Source organism: Staurois parvus, unplaced genomic scaffold (assembly GCF_062004578.1).
Source record: "Staurois parvus isolate SC_StPar_1 unplaced genomic scaffold, SC_StPar_1.0 ptg000662l, whole genome shotgun sequence".
NCBI classification, from domain to species: domain Eukaryota; kingdom Metazoa; phylum Chordata; class Amphibia; order Anura; family Ranidae; genus Staurois; species Staurois parvus.
Window position 1 is genome coordinate 323516 of NW_028318458.1, and position 11485 is coordinate 335000.

Consider the following 11485-nt stretch of genomic DNA (forward strand, 5'->3'; position numbering starts at 1 on the left):
TGAAATTTGGGTCATTTAAAATAAAGAGTTTGGTATACATGAACTGAAACATTATTAAAAAAGGTATGTATCCACACACCAAAATCTATTCAACAAAGTTGGGTACTGCATACCACTCGACTGAAGATCATGAAGTTATAAAATAGAAGATGGTTTGTGAGTTGGGTAATTTCTATATTTCCAAAGGAAATCAGCCATCCCAATACAGTTCATATATAAGAAAAATGAGAAACCAAATGTATTCACATCTTTCTATGGTCCTTATTTGAGAGTTAATGGGGAATTTATTTATACTTGAATAGGACCCATATATTTGATCCATAAAGACATACTGTTTATATAAAAGAGTGAGTCATCATTAAGACCACAAGTTCATTTGTGATACCTGACTGTCCCCGGTGAACAGGAAAGGAACTTCTATAGGTACGCAAACTTCTCAACCGTCCAATCAACAAGCCTGTTGGCAGGTCCTTCGGAACAAAGGACTTGTATGGTATAAAATGCCAAACACTTCAAATTGAAGGGAATCTTCTGACTTCTACTTCAAATCAAATCTTCTGACAACTTCTAAAGACTTCTATGAACTTTAACTTCTCAAAACTTCTGAATCATCACTTCTACTAATTCTTGATCACTTCTGAACTACTTCTGAAACTTCTTAACTACTCTATTACCACTATATACTGCACTATACTCACTTGCCACCTGCAGCCATTTTGCTGAGAACTTCCAGCTGCCATTTGAAGGAAAAGAGTTTCGCCAGAGACGCTGATGCTCATTTAATTCTGGTGCCTGACTGCCCAGAAACATTTTTTTTCCAATTGCATCCCACTGGGAGGCCTCAAAAATCGAGATTCTGGGAGTGGTGAGACTGTGCCAAATTGTAATTTTCTTTTATATTTCAAACTTATTAAGATTTACAACATTTGTATTGTATAATTAGGAATGTATTAAGGTTCTCTGAATTATTATTAATATAACTGTTTGAGTATTAGTACTGAGATTATATACTGCATACTAACTGATTTGTAGCGTTTTTTTGTGGTGCTAATTATCAGAAATACTTTATTTCCCTACGGCCGTGGGAAATTGCAAATAATATCTGAAGCACTATAAGTTGCAACTAACATATCCAAATTTTGTTTTACCTTATTTGAATAACCATATATTGTATGATCCCATAAAGACTAGCATACTATATCTTTGATTGTGTGTACGAACATATGCATCACCAGTATTCTGCGTTTGTATTAATATATATAAATATTTGTACATAAATTTATCAAAAAAGCAAATTTTGTGTATATGGTAACAAAAACATATTGGTGAAAGAAATCAAGGTATATTATTAAGTGGTGATCAAATTAAGGTGTCCAAATTATTGGTTTCTTGAATATTTGCCGTATTTTAACGGCTGGAGGCACTGCAATATTTTGTTTAAGGGAGAGGACACCGCCCTAATTATTTAGAATAAATTATTACATAAAACACCACACAAATGCCCAGAACGCACTGAAATATAGTAAATAATTAACTATTTTAGACATTTTGAGTGAAAGAGAGCAGAAGCAGAGAGAGCAGTAGGTGTTGAGATGACCTGTCTTTTCTGGTTGTATTCACTATGGATCCCATCATGATCATAATGCGGCACGTTCTACCATTGTTTCCTTCACAGGAAACCTGCAACTGACTGCGCTGGTGTACCGGGTCCATTTGAATACATGAAAAATGCTTTGCATGCATTTCTGATGAAAAAAAGGCTCTGAACAGCATCTGGATATGGAACAGTTAAAAAATGCTTCTAAACACGGTTAACCACGTTTACAAGCGTTTGGCATTTGAAACGTCGGAAAAATCTACTCCTGAACGCAAGTTTGGTGCATTCTAAAAAAAACGACTGTAAACTCAACTGCCTGTAAACGACTGTAAATGACAGTGTACATGGACACATAGGAAAACATAAGGGAGAGTTCAGGGGCTGCTGAAAAAAAAAAAAAAAAAAAAAAAACGCTGAACAGCTGCTGAACGTCAGTTTAGCAGCCGCAGTGTACATGAGCCCTAATTCTGTGAGCTGTAGTGACAAAAAAAAAAAAAAAAAAAAAAAAAGGCGACAATTGCATTTAAAACATACACTTCGTATTGCCAAAAAATCTTTGTAAACTGAGGTATTATTTTCAATGGATTTTCATTCGTAAACCGAAAATTAAGTTAACCGAGGTACACGAATATATATATTTATTTTATTTTTTTTTCTTTTACATACAGTCACCAGTGTCCCTGATCACCTACACAACAGTTATATGATAACACTGTACTGGACTGGTGACAATAAGTAAAAAAATTTTTTTAAAAATTTCAAAAATTGTAACAAAAAAGTACAACTTCAAAAAAAAAAAAAAAAAAACACCTCACCATGCCCCTTACTAAATACGTTGGAATGTATTTTCCAGAAATTGGTCACGTGGGGGGTATTTGCACTGTCCTGGCGGTTTTGAGCCTCAAGAAATTATATTAGCTGTTAGTACATCAGGATTGATTGCCAGATAGATAGATAGAGAGATATATATATCTATATATATATATATATATATATATATATATATATATATATATATATATATATATATATATCTATCTCTCTATCTATCATGGTTTGGGGACACTAACTTTCCTACAGACTTACAGACTAAATAATATACACTAATTTGGGGTATTTTCATCAAAGAACTGTAGCAGAATACATTTTGACCCTCATTTATAAAGAAATAAAATTTAGCAAATAAATTAACAGGAACGAAGCAAAAACGTGTTATTTTCCAAATGTGTTTTTTTTTTTTTTAATTTAGCAAAAAACAAAAAAAAACTCAGTGGTGATTAAATACCACCAAAAGAATGCTATCTGCGTGAAAAAATAATACGTTTAGGGGTACAGTGTTGGATGACCTCGCAACTGTCAATTCAAAGTGCGACAGCGCTGAAAGCTGAACATTGGCCTGGGCAAGAATGGGGTATAAGTGCCCAGTAGGGAAGTGGTAAAACAAAAACAAAAACAAAAAAAAAAAAAAAACACTGTAGCAGAGCCCTACTAGTTCCATTCTAAACAGCTGAAGAACTTGCAGTGTTCAAAAATGGAAATTGTCTGCATCCCTTTGGAAATAATTAACCCTTAGGATAATTTTCCTCGCCAAAAATATAATTCCTATTGAAAAAAGTGTCTAAGATTTTAAAAGCATCTCAATGCAGATTTCTGGGGAAATCAGTGAGCCAATCACACAAGCAGGAAATTACATTTCTGAGGAAGTTCTGTACACCAACTTCAGAAAACCTGCATGTTGCCAAATTGCATTGATATTCAGAAAATTACAGCAGCTACAGACTGAAAATGAAAATTAATTTTTATAACATTAAGGCTTCTCACTAGTGCGACTTGACATTTGACTTTGGATACAAAGTCGCATGGCAGGTCGCAGCCCATTGATTTCAATGGCACAGTTGAAAACTATGCGACTTAAAAAGTTGCAGCAACTTTGATGAGGTTCCATCCACTACTTTGATGTGACTCCCCCCCCCCCAAAAGCTGGTAAGTGTTGATGGGAGAAATCGAGCCATTTATTGCATCATTTATGGCCTTCCTAACGGTTTCAATGGACTGTTTAGGTACGCACCTACACAACATACAGTAGCTGGTAGCAAACCTTAAAGACAGTACAATAAGACATGAGAAAACTATGGTGAGATGTTGTAAAACAAATCAAAAACTACGGTAGTGAATGGTATTTTGGAAGAAAAATCCACAGCTGATATTGATATATGGTTTTGGATTGTATTTTTGGAAAAGGACATGATCATTTGTCAGTTATAAACACAGCAGAGATGTGCTGGATAAAAAAAAAAAAAAAAAAAAAGACAAACATTTCCTTTAGCCAAAACAGGGATAACAATCTTTACTTCTTTACCAGATTCAAAATGTGTAACAGCTTTTCTTCCCACATGAATCATGTTATTGTAATTGCAATAAGCCTGGAAGGAGAAAACAAATTGCACCTACTCCTGTCGAAGTGCTCTCTCACCGATCTTGCCTCCGTTGCAGCACTAAAATCCTTATTGCCGGCTGAAATCAGACACTATGGGGAGTGCTGACATTACTCCATAAGCCATATAACAGTAATTGAGCTTAGTGGAGGAGGTCAAATGCTCCTCAATACGCAGAAGCAACAAGTATTGGCATTGGATAAAATTGAGGTAGGAGCGGTATGGGGGGGAAATAACAAGATGCCATCAGGGCTCTGCGGGCCCATAACACAAACAATATCACTTCGCCCTTATTGGGCATGGTGACAGTGTATATAAGGCTAGATTTACACTGCTGCAATCAGATTTTCATCTGTCAGTGCAATTATGTAGTGCAACTTGGCTGCTACAGGAACCATTTCCAAAATTGCACCCTGCTGAGTCGCATTGATGTGAATGGGCACCACTGAAAACAATGATTTCTACGGTCATGCAATTGATGGCATCTGAAATCACACTAGTGTGAACAGAGCCTAAGTCAGATCTTTGGCTAACACTGTTTTAAGGGTCTCCTGTTTGGCAATATAAATTTGGTAGACAATGGCTATTCCTTTTGCTAACCCAACAAAACTTACATAGTTGTAAGCTCTTTGTTTCTCCCGCTCTTCTGTCACTGCTCACTAGTAATCCCCATGTAAAAATCCAACTTAATTTCCCTTTAATTTCCTTCGACCTTCCTTTTCCCATAAAATAGATTTTTTTTTCCTATTGGCTGACCTCAGAAAATAATTCCAGCCAAATCAGAAAAGGGAGGGACAATGCTCCTGTGTCCAGAGAGAATGGAATACCTGACTATCTTCAAAAGTCATTTTCCAGCCTACAATTTTTATTGCTAAGTAGTTATTGCTAGAGAGTTGTACCAGTAGTGGGGGACCAATAAAGAACTTATTACAATCTGTAAATACAGGTACTGTTAGAAGGGACAACAGAATCTGTATAGGTCAGACTACCTGAAATGGTCATTGAACCTGTGTGCTCAGTTCTGCTCCATATGTGAGCATTCTGAAAAGTATACTGTAACTGCACTATGACAGTGGGCTGCAAAGAGAAAATGAACTGCCCATGGTAAGCATTTGTATCATCCAAAGTACTAGAAAGGACCCCTGCATTCACATTCTGCTCACCTTAGTTTTTGTTTTTTAAAGACAATTTATACACCAACCCCCCTCCCAGAGAGACAGATACACCTAGAGAGAAAAAATCCAGAACATGAAAGACAATTTTTCCTGTCACACATCAGTCACTCACTTGGTAAAATAAAGAAGCCAAGACTGGAGTGCCATCCCCAGAGGCAGGACCTTTATAAACTAAATAGCAGCCAGCCCCCCATGTCTCTAATCTCCCAGGTTGTGTTTATAGAAAATGCCTCACCTTTTGGAGCCTTCAGTGCATCTTTCCAGTGTTCCATCACGAGACAGACGTTCTGTGAAGCGCAATACTTTCTCCTTAACCGCAGATACTGTGGGAAAGATTACAATAAAACTTGGTAAAAGCGGGAGTTTAGGTAATATTCTTGTTGTGGATACAGCACCAGGGACATCATTTTCCTCTACCAAAGTGTGTATTTTGTCCTGTGGCTGCTGCTTACTGTAGGAATATTTACTCCAACCCTGGACACTCCCCAGAGCACTGAACTAAAGATCAGCGGCTGTGAAGCTTTGCTGCTGCTGCCCCTCTTCTTCCTCCTTTCTTGCCTGCAATTAAGGAGGACAGTGGATGGATGACAGGATATACCTCCACCAGAGTGCTTTGCTTTCTGGGAAATAATAGGATCTCTGTGAATGTGTGAGAAGGGGAGGGAGCTAATGTATAACACAGTCACAGCTCAAACCCTGCAGCACTGAAAGTTCACAGCCGTGGGGAGGTGTCAGTGGAAGGAAGATTTGTACAGTATGCAGCAGCAGGCAGAGCATGGGACACACTAGGGAGGTGCCCTACATTGGCAACGTCAATCCGCACGGCCCACATGGTTGGCTGGCGGCCATCTTGGTTTTTCCTGATATGAGTTATATTACCTTCTGTCATGTTCTTTTGAGTTTACAATAAAAATACTACACTATTGGAGACTTATCTTCAGCTTGTTTTGCTGCGAGCCCCCCCCCCTTTTTAAGGTGAATCCTGCTGAACGGCATATGGTTATGTGAATGGTTCCCCCTGGTGGCTGATGATTGCATCTCTGGAGTCTGGATATCATTCTGTGGTGTGTTACTTACCTGGGTGTTGCTGGCCAGATGACCCCGTGCTGCATTGTTCCAGATCCATATGACCAGGAGTTGGTCTTAATTTACTCCAATGCGCAATAGATTGTGCTTTATGGTTAGTGCAATCTACATCTATTTTCACAGCCACAGCAGTCATGGATTTCTCACCATTCATTGTTGTTATTGGAAAATATTGACTTATCACATATGTCACTATATGCACTTTAAACGTCAAGTTGTGACGCGGTTTCACATCACTATCCTCAGCGCCTTGGAGCGCAGTTCATACCTGTTTTGATTCAAGATACACATCCATGATACTACTTACCAATTTTTATTAATTTTATGCATCCATACTGTCATCATTTATTAATTCATTTATATCTATTGATTCTGATGTCTTAAGCGCTGCATATATATATTTTTATATGGGACACACTACATTAAAGACAAATCATGTTTCTGGTGCTGTATCCACAACACTTTTCAACCTGCTTAATTAAACAATAGTAAATGTGTAATGGGAAAACACATTTCTACCTACGTTTGTTGCACAAGTTGTAGGATTTTAGCAAACATAGTACTTCTACCTGTTGCTGTTATACTAAATAGATTTTGTAAATTGTGGGAAGTGGGTTTCCAGGCTTTTTTCAGCCATAGCACCCTTTAAATGTATTTTTCAGTCTCAAGGCACCCCAGTCTAAGAGAGCTTATTCACACATGAGGTTGGGTGATGATTTTACCACCCCCACCAAATGCTCTCCCTTTACCAGCAGAGGCTGAAGGCATACACATGCTGTGTCACAGTGCTTCGTGGCTGTAGCAAGAATTATATGCCATTGTGTTCAGTGGGCACCACTGCCCGCCAAATGCAACCCATTAAGGTAAATGGGGTAGCTCTGCAACTACCCCACAACCGAGTGCATTGCATGCATTTGCGGCACAATGGTGCCGCAATTAGGCAGTTAAAACAGGTTGCGACGAGGCATGGATCACTTCTCAGAGGTGTGTCAGTTCTTGGCACTATTGTGAAAGAAACCTCAAAAAGCAGTTCCAATTGTACGGGGTTAAAGTGGCTGTTAGGGCTCAATGTTTGTTGTTTTTTTTTTTTTTACCATTCTATGCTTGAAGGTAAAAAAACCTTCTGTATGCTGCTCCCCCCATAGCCCACTTTTGATCCAGCGATGTGCACGGAAGCCTCAGCTGTCCCAGGTCTCTCTCCTCATTGGCTGAGACACAGCAACAAGAGCGATTGACTCCCACTGCTGTCGATCACAGCCCGTGAGCTAATGAGAAGAGAATGGGGAGCAGAGCCTAGCCACAGCTCTATGTGTCTTACGGGCACAGAGTGGGGCTTTGGAGCAAGCACGTTTTAGTGCCCCCATGGCAAGCAACTTACTATTAGGGGCACTGGTTAAAAGGGAGGAGACAGAAGCACTGGCGGGGGACCCGAGGAGAGGAGGATCAGGGCTGCTCTATGCAAAACGACTGCACAGAGCAAGTAACTAGAACGTTTGTTATAAAACAAAAAAACAAAGCTTTAATATCACTTTAACAGCTTCCCGACCACCTTATAGCACAAGTATTGCTACAGGGTGGCACGGGTGCGCAAAATCACATATACCCGCGCCGCCATGGTTGTCAATCATTGGGTCCCGGCCAGTGATTACTTGACGACGCCCGGTGATTAACAAGGATCTCCGAAGTGCACAGCCATCAAAAGCAGTGTGCTTATAGTGAAGCACACAGACACCGCCCCATAGTAAAACACTCCCTGCACACAATTAACCCTTTGATCGCCCCTCATGTTAACCCCTTCCTGCCCAGTGACATTTGTACAATGTCAGTGTTTTTTTTTTTTTTTTAGCACTGATCACTGTAGATGTCAGTGACACCAAGTCAGTTCCCCCCCGTGTCAGAATGTCTGCCGCAGTCCCGCTATAAGTCGCTGATCGCCGCCATTACTAGTAAAACTAAGTGTAAAAAATCCCAGTATATATACACACACCGCAATTTGTAAATGCTAAACTTTCACGTAAACCAATTAATTTACACGTATTGGGGGTTTTTTTCAATAAAGATATGTGGCCTGAATTTATGACGAAATTTGATTTAATGGACATGTTTAATGGCAAAAAGTCAATTTTCTCTCAAAATTGTCTTTTTTTAGCGCAAAAAAAAAAAAACCACGCACAGGTAATCAAGCACCACTGAAAGAAAGCTCAATTCAAGGGAACAAAAGGACGTAAATTTAATTTGGGTGCAGTGTTGCATGACCGTGCAATTGTCAGTAAAAGTAATGCAGAGCCGTAACACAAAAAATGGCCTGGTCAGAAAGGGGGGTAAATCTTCAGGAGGGCAAGTGGTTAAAAATAACACACACAAAACACAGATTTATTTGCACATTAATGATTAATAAAACAGAATTTTGGGGAACAAAAAAACTATTTTTGACTTTTTGCTATTAAACATGCCCAGTAAAAATTTTTTAAAAGTCTAATTTAGTCATAAATTTAGTCCAAAATGTATTCTGCCACGTCTTTGCTGACCAGGCCATTTTTTGCATTATGGCGCTGCATTATTTTAATTGACAATTGCGCTGTCATGTAACGCTGAACCCAAATTAAATTTACGTCCTTCCCCACGAATTGGGCTTTCTTTCTGTGGCATTTGATAATCTGTGTTTTTTATTTTTTGCGCTATAACAAAAAAAATAAAAAAAACACTGACAATTTTGAGGAAAAAAAACAACATTTTTGACTATTTGCTATTAAACATGTCCAGTAAAAATTTTTTTAAAAAAATCAAATTTCATCATGAATTTGACAAAATGTATTCTGCAACATGTCTTGGCTGAAAAAAAAAAAAATCCCAATACGTGTAAATTAATTGGTTTGTTTGAAAGTTACAGCGTTTACAAATGGCATATATACTAGGCTTTTTTTTTTTCATTAGTAATGCTAATAAAATGCACTGACACTGTACTAATGGCACTGGGCAGGAAGAGGTTAATATATGGGGTGATCAAAGGCTTAGCTGTGTGCTGTTTTACTATGTGGGTGGTGTGTGCTTTACTGTGTAAGCATGCGGTTTTGCATGGCTCTGCTATGCAGAGCCATACAAAGTAGCGTGCAGGAGCTGACAGGGGAGAGATCTGTATTGTTTACATACAGGTCTCTCCCACCTTGGCAATACTCAGAGATCACTGATTGAGACCCAGTGATTGGCAGCCAAGGCCACGAATGGCGGCGCAGGTAGGGCGCACACACACCCTACCCGTAACTGCAAAATTACACACACACAAAAACACACACACACGATTTTGAGCACCCGTGCCACCCTGTAGGAGTATTTCTGCTAGGGTGATGCAGAAGCAGTTAACGGAGACTGGCAGAGCTCCAAACTATACATTGGCACAGTGGGAGCTTGGTCTACAGTCTCTCTCAACCAGGATGGCCTGAAGACCACAGACGTCACTCGGGTTGAGAAAGGCGGATGTAGACAGTGCCTAAAATGTCTACACTGTTGCCATAGGTGAAAGAACTGTCCAAAACTGTCGTTCTGATTTTCTAGCTCATTGCATTACGTAATGAGTAATTCCTGGTGTAATAAATTATTTCATACCATGACATTTCTCTCCTCGTCTTTGATCTTATTAGGTTGTATCTGCATCAGGTAGACACAAGCTCTATCTTGGGCAGTGTACAGCTGTATATGTACTGTATATTTAAAGAAAAAGTCCAATCTGCAGCACCTTTTAATTTATTCTAAAATGTGCAGGGTGCTGCAGACTGGAATATTCCTTTACTTATATATGTAGTGTAAATTATCTGCGTTGCCAATAACAACCATCCTGTCTTAGGGTGCATTAACCGCACTGAATCCAAGAAGGTGCAGCAAAGTCAAATGGCTTGATTGCCTTTATCTCAGTCCCTGGGCTAACAGTGTAGAAGGAGGAATCAGCATAGTTAGCTATTCAATTCAGTCTATTCTATTCAGGCAGTCGTGGACCAATAAATTGACACCCATTGATTTTTGTATGCCGTGGGTGACCTGGTACTCGCCAGGACACCCAGAGTTTGAATTTCTTCTAATTCAGCATCAACTACTTTCCTACCAGGCACTTTCACCCCCTTCCTGCTCAGGCCAATTTTCAGCGCTGTTACACTTTGAATGACAATTGCGCGGTCATGCAACACTGCACCCATATGAAATTTTTATCATTTTTTTTTCACACTAATAGAACTTCCTTTTGGTGGTATTTAATCATCACTGGGGTTTTTATTGTTTGCACTAGAAACAAAAAAAGCGCCAAAAATTTTGAAAAAAATAAAATAAAATTTTATTATAGAAACAAAAAAAAAACCAAACAAAAACAAAACTTTTTTTTTTTTAAACAGGTAATTTTTCTCCTTCACTGATGTGCGTTGATGAGGCTGCACGGATGACGTGGCACTGGTGGGCATTGATGAGAAGGAACTGATGATGCAATGATAGGCAACAATGATGGGCACTGACGGGTGACACTGCTGGGCACTGATAATCAGTGCAGATGTCGTCTGTCACATTTGCAGGCTATCGGCAGTACTTTCCTCACTCTGTGACAGCTGATCATGTGGTAAAAGGCCACTTTGATTGGCCTTTTACCTTACACAGCAATCACCGACAGCGCCCGGTGTGCGCGTTCTGGGAGGATGTTTATGGACGCTCTCCCAGAACTGGACAACCACACTAGCTGTTTTTCGGGTATAGCACAGTTGGCAAGCAGTTAAAGTCTTAAAGGGCAGCTACAAGCCCAAATTTATTTTCTCCCTTAAACCCATCAGTGAGTCCATCTTGCCAGTGGAGACACTGCAAAACTAACAGAAACTATTTCTCCTGGTTTCCATTATCACTGGGAAAGACAGCGACAGTAAATTCCATAGGTAAGGGGAATACAAAACACACTTGTGCTAAAAATAAATATTATGATCATGATAGATACATACAACAGAATTATGGTCATGACAGATACATAAATGAAGGCACACAAGTGTCACCTGCCCCACAAAGGTTATGCAAAAAGAGAAAAAAAAAAAAACAAAAAAAACTTACCGGTTGCACTAAAGGAACTGGAGTCGAATCCATCAATATGAGACAAGGAGTTTTCTAGTTTATGTACAGAGCACTGGTGGTAAAAAAAAACAAACCAAAAATTAAAGAAAAGATAAGAG

General features: G+C 39.1%; 1 protein-coding gene across 2 annotated transcripts in view; it reads right to left on the reverse strand.

Moving 5' to 3' along the window:
• The window catches only part of DSN1 (DSN1 component of MIS12 kinetochore complex), a 60192-nt gene that overhangs the window by 35754 nt on the left and 12953 nt on the right, over positions 1 to 11485 (reverse strand). For both annotated transcript variants that reach the window (XM_089651747.1, XM_089651746.1), the window contains exons 4-5: positions 11367 to 11439; positions 5443 to 5530 (exon numbers count right to left, since the gene is read on the reverse strand). In XM_089651747.1, the coding sequence (XP_089507873.1) occupies positions 5443 to 5530; positions 11367 to 11439 (161 nt within the window). The remainder of the gene's footprint in view (positions 1 to 5442; positions 5531 to 11366; positions 11440 to 11485) is intronic.